The sequence below is a fragment of the Impatiens glandulifera genome, chromosome 1, assembly GCF_907164915.1.
Source record: "Impatiens glandulifera chromosome 1, dImpGla2.1, whole genome shotgun sequence".
Lineage (NCBI taxonomy): Eukaryota > Viridiplantae > Streptophyta > Magnoliopsida > Ericales > Balsaminaceae > Impatiens > Impatiens glandulifera.
This window is the reverse complement of record NC_061862.1, coordinates 151,390,964-151,408,631: the sequence shown is the minus strand read 5'-3', so window position 1 is coordinate 151,408,631 and position 17,668 is coordinate 151,390,964. Positions and strand designations below refer to the sequence as shown.

Here is a 17,668-nt window from a genome sequence, read left to right as displayed (position 1 = left end):
TTTCTTCCAACAAAAATTATATGAATTAAACTTAGGGAATAACTTGTAACAATGCCCCACATGAAAACTATTCATTTGTCAACGCATAATATTATCTTCAGACAGAGTTTGCGTCCTATCAAAAGTAAAATTCTTTTATGAGACAAACTCTCCATAATGTTTAATATCCTTCTATTCTAATTAAGCTAGCGAAACCACTAGATCAATGATCAAACATGTCCTTAACCGTGACATTTCTTCATATAACAATGGAAGCAATCTCAATATACGTCATAATTAGACTTTTGATACTACACCAACTATCGTCCCAAAATCGAAGAACCACCCCCCACAGTGAATTTTGATTGTTCACGAAAACTTTTCCATATAGAATAAATTCCCCTCCAAATGCTATACCATACTGAATAATTATACATTTTTGTGAACCAACCGGACCAATCGTAACCATACTTACATTTGATCAACGATGTCTAAAAACTATTTAGTTCCGTTGCAAATCTATAACACAATTTTGATAAAAGAGGCTTATTAAAGAAAATAAGATCCCGAATATCCAAACCTCCTTGATCCTTAAAACATTAAATTTATCCCAACTAACTAAATGATAAACTGATGAGTTAAAGAACCCCCCATAGAGATTTACACATCATTGTCTCCATTTTCACCGCTACACTCTTAGAAAAAATGAATAACGACATCATATATGTAAGCATGAATTACAGCATACTCTTAATGAGGATTAATCGACCCCCTTTCGAGTTTATTTTACTTTTCCATCTAGACAATTTGTATTACATTTTAGTGATAATCGGATTCCAAGAGACCTTGAATCGTATTTTAGCACCCAATGTCATAATGTAACCCCTGAAAAATCCTTTGGTTCCGTGGAAGCTTGAGGTTCGAGAATTTCAACATCGGTTTGCATGTCAGAAATCTTTTTAAACTAAAACATTATTTTAAATGATTTAAAATAATTTCTGACAACTTTTGAAATTAATTAAAAATAATTAATTTGGGTTCAATTTTAAATAATCCGGGGATTTACAGTAATCAAATATAATTTGAGTTTTTAGAATTCCGCTGTTTAAATTTATGATAATAATTAATTTAAAAGATTATTTATTTGAAACAGAGTCACCAATTGATTTTTAAAAATCAATAAAAATGGCATACGTGTACAAATATATTAGCTAGAGTTTTTTAAGTTCGTAGTTTGGTGATACTTGGGAAATGACTTTCACGCTTCATCATTCGTACTCGTTTTAAAAACGGTCTCTATTTATAAATTTAGCTTTTGAAAATCGATTGTATAATATTTTATTTTAACCGACTATTCTTCTGATCCTAGGCATGCGTAGGTTTTAGCGTTATTTAAATAGTTGTAACAACAATTATTGAAATGCTTATACATGTTGTTGATGACGACTAGGTAAGAAAGTACCTGAAGAACATCAATTTATAAAGCATTAGAGTTTTAAAAATAAATCATAAATAAGATTTTGTCAAAATATTTTTGAAGTCATTTTTCTAATTTTTCGGGATTTAGGAAATTGTTTGAGGTTCCAAAATTACAAAAATAATTTTGAAATATGAAAATGGGAACCAAACAAGCCTTAGGATCGCTGTCCCAGGCCCTAGGTTTATTTTATCGGTCGAGATAAAATCCTCTAAAAGAGCAACCGTTCTTAAGAGCCATGGGTCCTAGGTCAGGAGCCTCTTGGTCAGAGCTTATGATCTTCGGTCGGACCTATCGGTCCTAGCTGAAAAGTCTCGTTATGGGTGCTAATGACTCTCGGTCTTGGGTTAGAATTCTCGGTCGATCCTTGGTGGAAGTCATCGGTCTAAGGTTTGGGAGTTCTCGGTCAGGTGCAAGACTCCTCGGTCCTAAGTCAGACTTCTCGGTCGGGCCTCTCAGTCCTAGGTGGAAGTCATCGGTTCTAGGTTCGGGAGTTCTCGATCGGGTGCGAGACACCTCGGTCCTATGTCTAACTTCTTGGTCGGATGTAAAAATCATTGGTCAGACGTCTTAGTCCTAGTTGAAGAACATCGGTTGGACCTCTCGGTTCTCGATGAAGAACATCGGTCGGACTTATCGGTCCTAGGTTAGATTTATCAGTTAGAGCTCTCAGTCAGGATTGAAGATTCTCAGTCCTCAAGAACATCGAAATGACAGGTTTTTCAATTTTGATGGAAGCTTAGATTCTTCAATCCAAGGGCCTAGGTAGATTCACAAAGCTCATAGGAATATTTAGAACATTATCCCAATGTATCAATATTCGACTTGGGTGATGATCAATTCGTTCAAAATAGTTTGTAGCCAAAAGTCGGGTTTTTGGTTTTAAAGTTGTTTTGAAGTGTAAGGAGTTAGCCAATAGCTTCCTTATACTTCATATTTATGATTGTTACCAAAACATGAACATTGGTTGTTCGTTTGGACCAAGTCTAGAACTCAAAATTTTCAATTATTATTAAAATTTTGATTTTGATCAAAACATGATCCAAATAGTTTTCCAATATAATTAGAAACATGTTGGGATACTTTCTAAGTACCTGTTCTCGAGGATTAACCCAAGAACAACAAACCTCATTTTTGTATTTTTAAAATTCAAATTTGGGTATTTTGTTTAAAATTGATTGATTGATTCTAACATAAATAGAAAGCTTGGAAATCATCCTCGCATGGATTTACAATCCTAAAATCCAACAACCAAACAATATACAAATTTATGAAAGTTGAAATATAAAAATTTTAAATTCAAACTAGAAGTATGAATTAAATGGCGATTGTTTGCATACCAAGTATTGAAGAACACGTATTGTTGTCTTGTTTTGTTTTGATTTTCAAAGTGAAGATCAATATGACATAGGAGCAGATTCCTAGACCCCAAAAGGGGAATACAAAACAACACCTAACCCTATTTCCCTCCCGAATGGACAACTGGAGAAGAACAAAAACAGAACCCCCTTTCCCTTCCTTCTTCTCTAGCATGTTTCTCTCTCCATAAAACAAGGTAAGACATAAACTCATTTAGAAAAGCTTCATCTACCAATTCTTGAACAAAAGAAAGAAGACAAATGACGATAAAGGTGCGAGGATCGTGAGGCCCACGAGGAAACTATTATATAAAAGGAGAAATCAAGGGCAAACATTGTTGGGTTATTTGTTTACGATCCCAACTATGTAATAAAAAAACCCAGCCTGTTTAAGAAGTCCAGAAGCCTAGAAATCTAGAATCTCAAAAGTCTAGAAACCTAAGAGTCCTTTTGTGTTAAATAGGGCATCATTGTCTTATTAGAAAAAGACTCTTAAGTTATCCTCGTTCAACTATAAAATTCGAAGGAAGTGGCCTTATCAAATCACATTTGAAGTCATCTATTATACACTTGTAGAGAGATAGTGAGATCTCTTCTTTTTTTAAGCTCTTATCTTAATTTGTTTTGTGTTTAACATTTTATTATAGTGAAGCTTCTTTTGGACAAAAGTACCTTGGTTTTTACTCCTTGGTTTGAGGAGGTTTTCAACATTAAATTTTTGGTGTTCTTGTTTCATTTATATTTCTATTTATGTTTTTTGTTTCTCGATTATAAAAATTCAATCAAGTGGTGAATAATTTATTATCACAAGTGTGATGATTCCGCTTTATTCCCATCATAGTGGTATCAGAGCTTTGTTCTAAACGTTTTTATTTTGATTGATTTATGTAGATTAAAACAAACATAATGATTTTGTTGAATGGTTCAAACTATCATATCTAGAAAGATAAAATGAAAGATCTTATATTTTTGTGAAGTCTTTGTATTTACCTATTTTTGGTAGTGAGAAACTCATCTCTAAATCTGATGTGGATTGGGATTTTTAGTATGAACATTGTGGTTTTATTCATCAATTTGTTGAAGAGAATGTTTATAACCACTTACAATATGAGACAAATGCACCTACTTTGTGTAGTAAACTTGAGAATTTGTTTGCTTCAAAGACAGGAAGTAACAAATTATTTTTGCTCTAAAATATTATTCATTTGAGATATAGTGATAGTGCTTCTATGGATGATTACTTGAATGAGTTTTAGGGCGTTCTTAATCAAATGTCATGAATTTGAATTAACTTTAAAGACGATGTTCAAGGGCTTTGGTTATTGACTACTTTGCCTAATTCATGTGAGACTTTTAAAGTTTTTCTTTGTAACTTTATTTCTAATGGCATAGTAACATTGGAGATGGCCGAAAGTGGTATTTTGAATGAAGAATTGAGATGAAAATCTAAGATTCTTCATCACAGTCAAATGTGTTTGTTGTTGAAAACCGAGAAATACATGATAATAGTGGTGAGAAATATAAGTTGTGACATAAGAGTTGGAACAAGTCTAAGTCAAAATACAAGTCAACTGAATGTTATCATTGTGGTAAAAGTGGACACATGAAAAAGAATTATTACAAGCTAAAAATGAAGCGATCGGATCTAGGAAAAAGAAAGATGATTGTGATGATCATGTATCAGTAACTGCCTATAATCTCTTCATTGTTCAAGACGAGAATACAATTAACCTTGTATTCCATGAGTCAACTTAGGTGTTTGACACAGGAGCTTCCATACATGTTACGCCAAAGAAAGATTTCTCTAAATCTTATACTTCTGATAATTTTGAAGTATCGAAGATAAATAATAATGCAGGAAGTAAGGTTATTGGTAATGGTGACGGTTGCTTAGAATCTAACAAATAGTCGAAGTTGTTGCTTAAAGATGTTTGACATGCTCCAAACATGAGGTTGATTTGATTTCAACTAGAAAACTTGATGATGATGGTTTCTTAAGCTCTTTTGGTTTTGGAAAATGGAAACTTTTGAAAGGTAGGCTCGTTGTAGCTTGAGGAGATAAGTTTTTAAATTTATATTTAATGCAATCTTTGATAAATAAAGATAATGTGAATGTTGTACAAAGTAAATAAGCTTCCAAGTTATGGCATCAGAGACTTGGTCACATAAGTGAAAAGGGGTTGGATTTACTAGTTAAGAAAAATGATATTTCAAGTTTTAAGTGTGACAAATTTGGAGAATTGTTCTCATTGTCTTGTAGGGAAACAAACTCGGGCATCGTTTAAGCATAATCCTCATTCAAGAAAGTCAGATCTCTTAGAGTTGGTACATTTAGACGTTTGTGGATCTTTAAAGGTACAAACTATTAGTGGTTCTCTTTACTTTGTAATGTTTATTAATGATCATTCCATGAAGATTTGGACCTATGTTTTGAAAATTAAAGATAAAGTTTTAAACAAGTTCATGTGATTTCATCCTCTCATTGAAAGAGAGACTAGAAAGAAGATCAAGTGTATTTATAGTGATAATGGTGATGAATATTGTGGTCCATTTGATGTATACTACAAACAATATGGGATCAGACACTAGAAGACATCTCCAAAGACTCTTGATTTGAATGACTTTACAGAAAGGATGAAAAAATAATTGTTGAGAGGATTAGATGCCTGCTTTCAAAAACAAAGTTGCCCCAACGTTTTGGGGTAAAGCATTACACACGATGGTACATGTTATTAATTTAAGTCTTATAGTTTCTTTGAACGGTGAAGTTCCAAATAAAGTATGGAAAAATAAGCATGTTTCTTATGATCACCTACGAGTATTTGGATGCAGGTGCTTTGTTCACATTACACAGGGTGACAAATCAAAGTTTGATGTGAAAAGCTATGAGTGCATCTTCTTGGGTTATGTTCAAGATGAGTTAGGCTACAAATTGTATGATCTAGTTGAAAAGAAGCTTGTTAGAAGTAGTGAAGTTATCTTCTTTGAAGATGAGACTAATGGGAAAAGTGATAAAGCTAAAGACAATGAGTTGAAGAAAAAAGGTGAGCCGATAAAATTTAGATAAAGTTCATTTATCTAATTCACCTTTATCAACAGAAAATCGGGTGAAAGAAGATGATGTTGAGGGTGAACATGATGTCCACTTAGACGATCTATGAGAGATCAACACATTTAACTAGATATTCTCATAATGAATATACGTTGGAGACGGATGGGGGGAGTCAAAGTCATATGAAGAGGATATTGATAACAAAGAATGTTTTCATGCTATGAAAGATGAGTTGGAATATTTACATGACAATAATACATTTGAGTTGGTATAATTACCAAAAGAAAAGAAAGCTTTGAAAAAAAGGTGGGTGTATTGACTGAAGCAAGATGAGCATATTTCAGCTCCTTGACATAAAGCTCGTTTGGTTGTCAAAGAGTTTAGTCAAAAAAGGGTATTGATTTTGATGAAATATTTTCTCATGTTGTAAAATGACTTCAATTAGAGTTGTCTTGAGTTTGTCAACTAGTCTTGATTTGAAAGTTGAATAAATGAACGTGAAGACGACTTTTCTTTACGGTGATTTAGAAGAAGAGATTTACATGAATCAACCTGATGGCTTTAAGGTCAAGGGTAAAGAGAATTATGTTTTCAGATTGAAAAAAAACTTGTATGACTTGAAACAAACTCCAAGACAATGGTACAAAATATTTGAGTTGTTCATTAAGGAACACGACTATAAAAGAAGACTATTTCTGACTATTGTGTGTTTGTGCAAAAATTCTCTCTTAATGACTTTATTATTCTCTTACTTTATGTTGATGAAATTTTTATTGTTGGTCAAAGTGATGTGAGAATTAATAGGCTGAAACAAAACTTAGGGGAGTCTTTTGCGATGAAAGATCTTGGACCAGCGAATCAGATTCTTGGAATTAGAATCAATCGTTATAGAAAGACAAAGAAATTATGGTTGTCTTAAAAATAATATTTTGAAAAAGTGTTGCAGAGATTCAATATGGAGAAGGCCAATAGTGTTTCCACACCTCTTGCGAGACATTTTAAATTGAGTTATGAACTTTGTCCTTCAAACGATGATGAGAAAGAAGATATGAAGAATATTCCTTATGGTACTACTATTGGAAGTCTTATGTATGTCATGGTTAGCACAAGATCAGATATTGCTCATGTCGTTGGCACTGTGAGTAGGTTCCATTCCAATCCAGGAAAAAAATATTGGGAAATTGTCAAGTGGATATTGAGATATCTTTAAGGTACATCAAGTTTGAGACTCTACCTTAGAAATGAGAGTCCGTATTTAGTTGGTTATACCCACTCTAATATGACAGGTAATGTTGATTCGAGAAAATCTACTTCTGATTATTTGATTAATTTTGCAGGGGGAGTTATTGCTTTGCAATCCAAGTTTCAAAAATGTGTTGTGTTGTCAACTGTTGAAGTTGAACTTATTGCAGCAGTTGAAGCTTGTAAAGAATTAATGTGGGTTAAGAAACTATTATCTGAACTTGGTTTTTTACCGGATAAATACGTACTTTTTGTGATAGTCAAAGTGCGATTTACCTTACAAAAAACTCAATATTTTATTCTAGATCGAAGCACATTGATGTGAGGTATCATTGAATACGTGATCTTTTAGATGAAAAGTTGTTGGTTTTAAAGAAAGTGCATACAAATGATAATGACGCAGATATGCTGACCAAGCACTATCAAAAGACAAGTTCGAGTTTTGTTGTTCAACCACGGGTTTGACAACAACCTTTCCATAGTTGTGATGGGAGAGTTTGTTTGGTTATTTGTTTGGTCTCTCAACTATATGTAAGAATAAGCCCAGCTTGTTTAAGAAGTCCAGAAGCTCAGAAGCCTAGAAGTTTAGAAACCTAAGAGTCCTTTTGTGTTAAATAGGGGCATGGTTGTTTTATTGGAAAAAGACTTTTGAGTTGTTCTCGTTTTGCTATAAAAGTTGGAGGAAGTGACCTTATCAATTATCAAATCACATCTGAAAGTCATCTACACTTGTAGAGAGATAGTGAGATCTCTTATTTGTTTAGCTCTTATCTTTATTTGTTTCGTGTTTAAATTTGATTATAGTGAAACTTCTTTACGACAAAAGTCTCTTAGTTTTTACTCCTTGATTTGATGAGGTTTTCACGTTAAACATTTGGTACTCTTGTTTAATTTATATTTTCTTTTATGTTTGTTATTTCTCGTTTCTAAAAATCCAATCAAGTGGAGAATAGTTTATTATCACAAGTTTGATTATTCCGCTTTATTATATAAAAGGAAATGCAAGGGTAAACACCAGAAGAAGAACATATCACAATCTGGGTGCATGAAAGATTTTCTTTGGTCGGCTCTAGGAAATTGTGGGGATCTCAGCTCGTACAAGGGACAAACAGATTAGATTCTCATGCGATTAGAAAAGTAAACTTGTACATTTAATTTTCGAGCCTCCTTTTTTCTCACAAGTATTAACATTTTATTTTATTTCATTGCACTTTAGATTTAGGACCATGAAGTAGACGCATGCACTAGGAACAAAATGATACAAAACTATACATATGTTTAGACTTGACTTATTTTTAGATGCATGCCTTAGTATTAGATAAATAAATAAGGTGTAAAATAATATTATTTTAAATGGCCAAAACTTTAAAGTATAGACCGTAATGTGACAGGACCGTGAGACATATCGTGAGAGCCATTCTCACATGCAGCAAAGTACCGAACCAATAACGGAATCTACAAAATGTGTTCAAAACGCAAAAAATATTCTTTCATAATTTCTTAAGTAGTAAATTAGGTGGCGACTCTAAAAAAGTCAAAGTTAGTCTAAATCGATATTTTTAAATGCACTCCAGTCAAGTCTACCATTTTGGTTCCTCGTCTCACTCGAGATTCGAGAGGAAGGTGAATTATGAGACGCAGTTATCGAGAAACAAAAACTCCTTCTCGGAAAGGGTCAATTTTTTGCGTTATAAAAAGTTTAAGTTAAATTTGAATATATAGTTTAAACAAATATATTTAATTATATGATGACTTGGTGAAATATTTTCTAATTCTAGTTTTCATTTTTATGTGAGGTTTAGTGTTTGAATCTTGTTGATACATATTTTTATTTTGTTTGAATTTGAATGACATGTGTACAAGTCTAGGTAACAATTATAATAATAATAATAATTTTATGTGGTGAAACACACATGTAAAAATATTAACATTTTTAACTTTTTTGTTACTTTTTTTAAATATGATAAATTTAGAGATGTTCATAGGTTTAAATAGAATATTTCAAAAATACATGGGTATATTTAAGACATCTTTCCAAGTTCATATACAAATTTAGTATTATTTCCAATTTTGAATCACATGATATTTGTAGCTTACGTACAATCCTATTAATAGGGGTGTTTAATATTTGGTCTGAACCGAATATCCGACCGAATTCGAATATTCGAATTCGAATAAATTGAATTCGAATTTCATTTTCGGTTTTCGAATCGAATTTCAAACCAATTCGAATTCAAATACGGTTTTCAAATTGGTTTTCGGTTTTCGAATCGAAGTGTGACATTTGAGGGAGATTTATTCTATGTGAAAAGGTTTTTGTGAGCAGTCTAGATTTATTATGTGAGATTGTTCTTTGATCAGTTTTTGGGAAGACATTTAGTATAGTGTCAAAAGTCTAGCTATGATGTATTCTAAGCTTGTTTTCATTGTTATATGTAGAAATGTCACAGTTAAATATATGTTTGATCCTCGGTTTAATAGCTTCGCTAACCGAAATATATATAGAAAATAATTAACATTAAGGAGAGTTCGTCCCATAATAGAGTTTTATTTTTAGTAGGACACAAACAAGTGTCCCCGTCTGAACAAGACATTATGCGTTGACAAAATATAGACAGTTTCCATGTGGGATATTGCTACAATTTGTTCGCTAAAATGATTCCATCTAATTTTATTGGAATAAACTTTGGGAGTTAAAATTCCATCTAAGATCTGTTTTTTTGGATGAAGTGTTATTCATGGTGGAAAATCTTAAAGATGATATGTGAATGAAAAATGTTGTATTATGGTTAAACGTTGTCGTATGTGTTATGAATAAGTTGAATCGGCAACTCACTTACTTTTTGCATTGTCGACGTGTGACTAGTATCTGGAGTCTATTGTGGAGTATTATTGGGATTAATTGAGTAATGACTGAGTCTTTGGTTAGTTGCTAAAAAGTTTGGATTGATGCGACTGATACTTGTCTACATAATTGGGTTACCATTTCAATTATTTTTTGTGAACTATCTGGTTAAAGAGAAATCGTCGAACTTTTAATGATTAAATTCGTCAAATGAGTATCATTAATAATGTTATTATTATAACGTTTTATGATATTTGTTCTGGAAAGTCGTTAAAATCGGTCAATGAGTTAAACGTTCTTCTTAATAACTTACAAGTTCGATAACCTATTGAGTAATTTTTTTTCTTTATATATTTTGTTTTGTTGTGTGATTAAACGATACTTATCATTTTTAATATACATTGACCATTTTTAAAAAAAATATATATATATAATGTTTAATTTCAAAGTGTCTGAATTGTTGAGTCAATAGTTTTTGATTAATTTGGATATGTATGTGAGAGTAATGGATACTTGGGTTGGGACGTGAGTTGACCCGCCCGCCCATAAACATACAAAAATAAATTTAAAATGTGATATACACAAGTTTCAAACTTGCAACCTCGAAACATACGTTCAACTTTTTATCCACTTAGGCTAATAACACTTTATATTTTAATAACTTTAAAATTGATGAACTTATATCATTTCTAACCATATAACTTCAATATTTTAAACAATTAAACTAATAATACTTTTAAATTCGTTTATATAATTTAATCTTTTTTATATATATTTTCTCATAAATATAAATATAAATATAAATATATATATATATATATATATATAATTGTTAGTCATATTAATCATATATTCATATATAAAATTATAAAAAGAAATCAACAATATTAAGTGGTGTAATGCTTAAGTGTTCATTATACATAATAAAGATCGAATATTCGAATTTCACTCAATTGCTAAGTGTGTGATAATAAGATTGTTGTTCACATAAGTGAGTTGATAAATGTCGATAAAGAGAAGATGGTTGGGTAATGGTTGAGTAATAAACAATATCTTCGGTAAAAAAAAGTATTATATAATTAATTGTATATGATTATGTTAATTTTGTTATTTTGTTTTTAACCGTAAAAAATGTGAGTAGTTTAATTAATTCAAGTATTAACTTGTACTCCAAACATAAATGTAACTCATATTTGTGTAATTATTTCTTTTATAGCACTTACAACCATTTTCGGTAATGAGTTTATTTTTTTACTTTATTTTTGTAAATGTTGTACACCATAAATACTGCGTCAATGTTGGAAAGGATTAACAAGACCTGATTGAAAAAGTGAGGAATCAAAATGAAACAACTAGTTTTGATGTGAGAAAGAGAAATGAATGACTACTTTTTCTTTTTTTTTTCTTTTTCTTATATATTACACTTACATAATTTAAAAGGGCAATTTAGAAATTTGTATTTAATTTGTTGCAACTACAATTTGATTGATAAATCCTCAAAGTTTAAATCTTAAAAAAATAGTGTCAAACTAAATTAATCTGTTGAAATTTTAAAATATCAAAATTATATTAAAATACTATTTTCAATTATACATTGTATGGACATTTTACAATACAAAAATATTACTTATTTATTAATTATAATCCAAATTATTTTTAAATCATATAATGGTTTCTTGAATTATAATCCCTAGATGAAAACCAAAGTAATACAAAACATCCCAATTGAGCCAAAATCCAATTAATAACTTATTATTTCTACATATTTAAAGAAGTTAGCTAACTTAGATAGAATAATTGAATTATTTGTTACACCAAAAGATTGAAAGTATGAAAAATTGATGATGAACCAAACCATATGACATTATAAATGAATCCTTCATGCATGCATTAAGAATTAGGAAGAACAAGTTGGATTTTCAATGGTGACCTCTTCAATGAGGAGGCTCAAGTTAAGGTTAGAAGAACCGCCCTCTTCAACCGATTTCTTCGCCTTCTCCGCCACCTCTCGTGCACGTCTCCTCCTTGCATCCCCCTCCTCATCTCCGGCCATAACCTTATCGATGGTATTCATAATCGTCTCCCTTTTTATCACCACCAATATTTCCCCATCTTTCAATTCACTCGGTTGCCTTGCCGTTTGAGATCCCACACTCACACCAATTCTCAAGATTTGCACTATCAACTTCTCGTTGAAGAATTGCTCCGCGAACAAAGGCCATGTTATCATTGGCACCCCCGAGCAAACTCCTTCCATCGTCGAATTCCAACCGCAATGCGTCAAGAAGGCCCCAATAGCCTCGTGCGAGAGTATAAACACTTGCGGAGCCCATCCACGGATTAAGAGTCCCCTCCCTCGAATTCTCCCCTCGTATCCACTTTCCGTAATCCATCTCTCTGTCTCCTCCTTCCCCTCTCCGTCCCTCATTACCCACACAAAGGGACGGTTAGACGCCTCTAGACCTAACCCTAGCTCCACGAGCTGAGTTAGGGTTAAGTTATTCAGACTGCCAAAACAAGCGTAGATCACAGACCCCGGTTCTCGCTCGTTCAACCATCTCGAGCACTCTGTTTCATCTATGGAAGCTCGGTTTCCTCGCTCCACTATGTCCAGGGTCTCTCTATTGAATAGAGATAGCGGTCCGACGCACCAAGCTCTACCTTTATTCAATGTCCTCACTTCCTCGACGTAGTTATTCTCCAATTCCCGAAAACTATTGATCACGATCCCATACGCTTGTTCGTCGGCCGCTTTTATCCGGTCGCGATATTCCGCCCATTTGCCCGCGTCCACTTTTAGCATAGCGGGTAGTTGTTCCTTGGTTAGCTCGATCCTATCAGGCAAACCAGGGACCACGAAAGATTCCGAATCCTTAACCGTTTCTTGAACTTTCGATAGTTCTAAATGGTGCTTCAACACGAGATTAAAACATCCCATTCCATCAAAGATAATTCTCGGGATTCCAAATTTCATCGAAGTCTCGGCCAAGCCAGGAAGATACCTATCCGTAATCATGCAAGTAGGAAAGGGTTCGACGTTTTGGATGGAATTCTCAACTGAGACTAGCCATATATCTAGGGCGGTGAAGAAGTTGGACCATAGGCTCGGGGGAAGTGCATCCGCGGTTTCACAACCTTGTGGTAGGCCGATTTCGGATGAAAATGGGAAAGGGACTTCGATAAAACGGATAGGGAGGCCGGAATTTGATGCGCGGTGGATTGCTCTGCCGGCGTAGCGAGTGATTATGAGAGGCGTGACGAAAATGGTGGCGGAAATGCCACGGCCGGCGATTAGTTTGGCCATGTCTATCATTGGGATGAAATGGCCTGGTGCCAAAAGGGGAATGAAGATGAAGTGGACCATGTTAAGTGAGATTTGAAATGTGTATAGATTGCTAGGATTGGATTTATATATAAAAGTTAGTTTTAATTAATTAATTAATTAATTAATAAATGATTTATGTAAATGATTATATCATGATATTTTGATAAGGACGAGAATAATCATTGTTGAGATCCGACAAGAGTACAAGACAGACAGACACAGCTTTTTCAAGAGATTGTATGCCGAACGTTTATCTCTCGCATCATACGTATGCATATGCGTAAGCGCTAATAAGACAAAACTTACGTTCGTTTTATTGGAAATTATTCTAAAATGACTTGAGCTCGTTTGATATAGATTTTTTAGAATTTTATTAAAAAAAAAAATTATATTATATCACTTTCATCCATTATCAAATCACTTTTTGATTAATTAAAATTCTAAAATATCATATTTATTTTAATAAATTTTAAATAAAAAATATATTTTAGGTCTTCATGAATTATTTAAAATCACTTGATCACTCCTATAATAATATTACTCAATTTATTAATTAAAATATTAAAATATCATCGACTATATATATATATATATAATATATCATCGACTTCAACATTAATATTCTTTATTACTTTGTGATAATTTTAAAAACACAACACAAACATACAATATTTAAATATGGAAAAACGAATGAGTAACAACATTGTCATCGTTTTTGTCTGCAACATCGATGTCTAGAAATTGAATAAAGTAGATGCGTCTTCGTTTGAAAATAAAGTTAAAAACGTCACTTCAAGATGAATGTGAAAACTTAGTTTGCAGTAAAACTAAAAAAAATGCATATAAACTTTACATATTTTCAATCAAAATTAATGATTTTACAACATTTAAACGATTTTGAATATTTACCGTATAAATTCAAACAATAATAAATATATATAGAAAAAATTTAAACAAAAGTAAATGTGTAAAAAGTAATTTCATACCAAAAAATTAAATTTATAAAGAACAATTTAAAAATAAAATTTTTAATATTAAGATAATTTAAACTGAAGTTAAATGTAAATGGAATTTCATATCTATTATTATAAAAAATAATTATTAATTTTATTTAAAATTATTATCAAATTACTAATTTTTATGTTATAAAAAAAATAACAAGTTATTACACTATGTAAATGTATAAAATAAATAATTTAAAAACAAAAAATAAATAAAAATATTTTGCTAAAAAAAATAAGATATCTATTCAACTTCTTTATTAGAAAACAGTGAAATTATATATGAAGTTAATGTCCAACAAATTGTTTTTAGCCTTTATTTATTTATTTATATATATGGTTTTTCATGAAGAAGATTTGACTTGACATTTTCTGTTGGTTAAAAGAAAAACTCGAATCAACCGTTCTTCCTGAGATGAACCCCTTTAACGATGAAAACACGCAGCCAGAATCGGCAGTTCTTCCTGAGATGAACCCCTTTAATGGATGAAAACACGCAGCATTAATCGGGCGTTCTTCCTGAAATGAACCCCTTTAATGGATGAAAACACGCAGCAACAGAGTTGATGTAATTAAGTTGACCAGAGGGTTCAGAACTCTCTAACTCAACCAACTGGAGCTACGTCTAGAGGGAGCGAAAGGATGACTTTAGGCCTTTGGCCTTATTTGTTTTGGTCTTTTAAAAATAATATTATCAGTTTCGTATATTTTCAATCCCCGATATAAAATACACGACTTCAACCATAAAATATTAATGCATATCTTTTGGATATCATTGCCATACATAATATATCCCATAAACAAAAGATACTATTCCATATTGATAAATATATAAACATTGTTACAATGAGACATAGTCTCAATTCTAGATATTCTGTTTATGAGGTGGAATCAGTTGTTTCTTTCTTTCTCAAATTGGTTGGTTCATCTTCTTCTCATCATATTCCATTATATCTTCAATGAACTTAGTCATCTGTAAATGAGAAGAACCACCATCATCCAAAGCTTTCTTCGCCATTTCCCCAAGTTCCCTAGCTCTTTCTCTCCTCTTCTCTCCTTCCTCCCCTTCATCCATCAACTCATTTATCCTCTTCTCAACAATCTCCTTTTCAACCAAAACCCCAACTTTATCTTCATCTCCCCATTTAATCCCCATCTTAACACCAACACTCAATCCAATCTCCAAAACCTGCACAACCAACTTCTCATTAAGAAACTGTTCAGCAAACATAGGCCAAGTTATCATAGCCAAACCCGCACAAACACCCTCCAATATCGAATTCCAACCGCAATGAGTAAAGAATCCACCAACAGAACTATGTGATAGTATTGACACTTGTGGCGCCCATCCTTTAATCACTAAACCATTCTCCCTGTTCCTTTCTTCAAACCCTTGTTCAATCATCCATTCCTCGAATTCAATCGATTGGGTTCTTGCCACCCAGATGAATGGTCTCTTAGAAGCTTCTATCCCCAGGCTGAGTTCTATCATTTGGGCTGTATTCAAACGGGATATCGAACCTAAACAAACGTAGATAACGGAACCTGGGTTCTGTAAGTCTAGCCATTTCAGACAGGTGTGTTCCTCTGTTGATGATGATGTTCTGTTTCCAATTGAAACAGGACCCACGCACCAGACTTTATCCCCTTTGATTTTTGAGTACTCGGTTACATAATCCGGTTCTAATTCGGTAAACGAATTGACGATTGTCCCATATGTACCCTTTTCGCTCTTTATGAATTCTGTGAAGATTGCTTCCCGGGCTTCTGGTGTCAGATTGGCGTCAGGAGGAGGCGGTGGACCGGGGAGTTGAGCTTTGGTCAGCTCGATTTTATGAGGTAAATCAGGGATAACGAAAACATCGAATTCAGATTCAACGCTTTCACGAACTCTATGAAGGATCATTTTGTTGAAACAAACTAAAGAGAAAAGACATGTTCCATGGAAGATAATTCTCGGAATGCTGAACTTTTGAGCTATGTTTACTGTCCAAGGAAAACCCATATCAGATATTATGCAACTGGGTTTGGGATTGAGTTTTTCAATGGTGGATTCGAATTGGTCGTTGAGCATGGCTGTGGCGGTGAAGAATTTACTGTACCATTCCTTTGCTAGAGATGGAAGCATGTCTATGTTTTCGCATCCTTCTGGTAATCCTGCTTCTTGAGATGGGAAATTGAGGAGTTGGATTTGGATTTTGAGACCTAATTGTTTGGCTTTTGAAAAGGTGGGTTCGAATCGTTTGGCGTTGATTGGAGTGGTGATGATGGTAACGAGGATGTTGCGTTTGGCTAGTGATTGAGCTATGTCTACCATTGGGATCATATGGCCTTGAGCCATTAGAGGGAATAGAATGAAGTGAAGGGTTTTAGATTTAGAAGCCATTGTTGTTAGTGAGATTATGAGAAAGCTTTTGAGTCAATCTTTGACATATATACAAGGAAGGAAGGAAGGAAGGAAGGAAAGAAGGGTTTCAGTCCTATCTACAACCACCATTGATAAAAAAAAATATGTGGTCATGCTTCTTGCTTTAGAAAAATCTTGAGGATTTGAATTATGACTTATGAGTAGAAAAAGAAAAAGTAAAAAAAAAAACAAAAATTGAGAAAGGGAGAGGATAAATTTAGGGATTATTTTTGATATTGACAAAATCCCCTAATTAATACTTGTTAGATTCTATTTTCAGATCATTTATTAAGCCATTTTTCTATGGAGAGTTATCTATATTAAATTAATTAATAATAGAAAATTAATACAAACAATTAATAATATGGAAACTAAAATTCTCACTCAATTTATTTAACTCATTTCAACCAGATGAACTCATTTGAATTCAAAAAATCTTTATCAAATATTTTTAAAAATAATTAAAAAAAAAGCTAAAAATGTTATACTAAACAAAATATAATATATATATATATATATATATATATATATATATATATATATATATATATATATATATATATATATATATATATATATCTTATGCTCACCCTGAAAAATAAAAAATAAAACAAAAATAATTACGGTACAAATATAATATTATCCCCTAATTTTTTAAATTTTTAATTAAATACATTAATTTTTATTATATAATTTAAAAAACGAAACTTACCTATATCCACTCTCATTTTATCGACAATTTTCTCGTTATCTTTTTAAGTCCACCCCAAATCGAATTTCTGAATCCATCCCTATATATATATATCCAAAATATTGAAAAACTCATACAAATTATTAGTGAATACTTGTAAGAGAGTCTTTATATGAAAAATCACATCAAATCAAATAACTTGTTATTGAAAATATGAAAAAACAACTCAAAATTTTATAATTTTGTCTCCATTAATTGTTTGTAAGGAGGAGGCGAACACAAACTCGAGAA

General features: G+C 32.3%; 3 protein-coding genes across 3 annotated transcripts; 1 reads left to right on the top strand and 2 right to left on the bottom strand.

The window, feature by feature from the left end:
- Positions 1-5,341: 5,341 nt before the first annotated feature.
- On the top strand, positions 5,342-5,975 carry LOC124911109. Its single transcript, XM_047451556.1, has 4 exons — positions 5,342-5,370; positions 5,444-5,536; positions 5,647-5,858; positions 5,914-5,975. The coding sequence occupies exons 1-4, from the start codon at positions 5,342-5,344 to the stop codon at positions 5,973-5,975; spliced, it is 396 nt and encodes a 131-aa protein (XP_047307512.1).
- A 5,743-nt stretch (positions 5,976-11,718) lies between these two features.
- Positions 11,719-13,335, bottom strand: LOC124915352 (UDP-glycosyltransferase 73C4-like). The gene has a single exon (XM_047456055.1). The coding sequence runs from the start codon at positions 13,315-13,317 to the stop codon at positions 11,851-11,853; it is 1,467 nt and encodes a 488-aa protein (XP_047312011.1). The 5' UTR covers positions 13,318-13,335; the 3' UTR covers positions 11,719-11,850.
- Positions 13,336-15,033: 1,698 nt separating this feature from the next.
- LOC124920165 (UDP-glycosyltransferase 73C6-like) lies at positions 15,034-16,710 on the bottom strand. Its single transcript, XM_047460585.1, has one exon. The coding sequence runs from the start codon at positions 16,663-16,665 to the stop codon at positions 15,190-15,192; it is 1,476 nt and encodes a 491-aa protein (XP_047316541.1). The 5' UTR covers positions 16,666-16,710; the 3' UTR covers positions 15,034-15,189.
- Between the last annotated feature and the right edge of the window lie 958 nt (positions 16,711-17,668).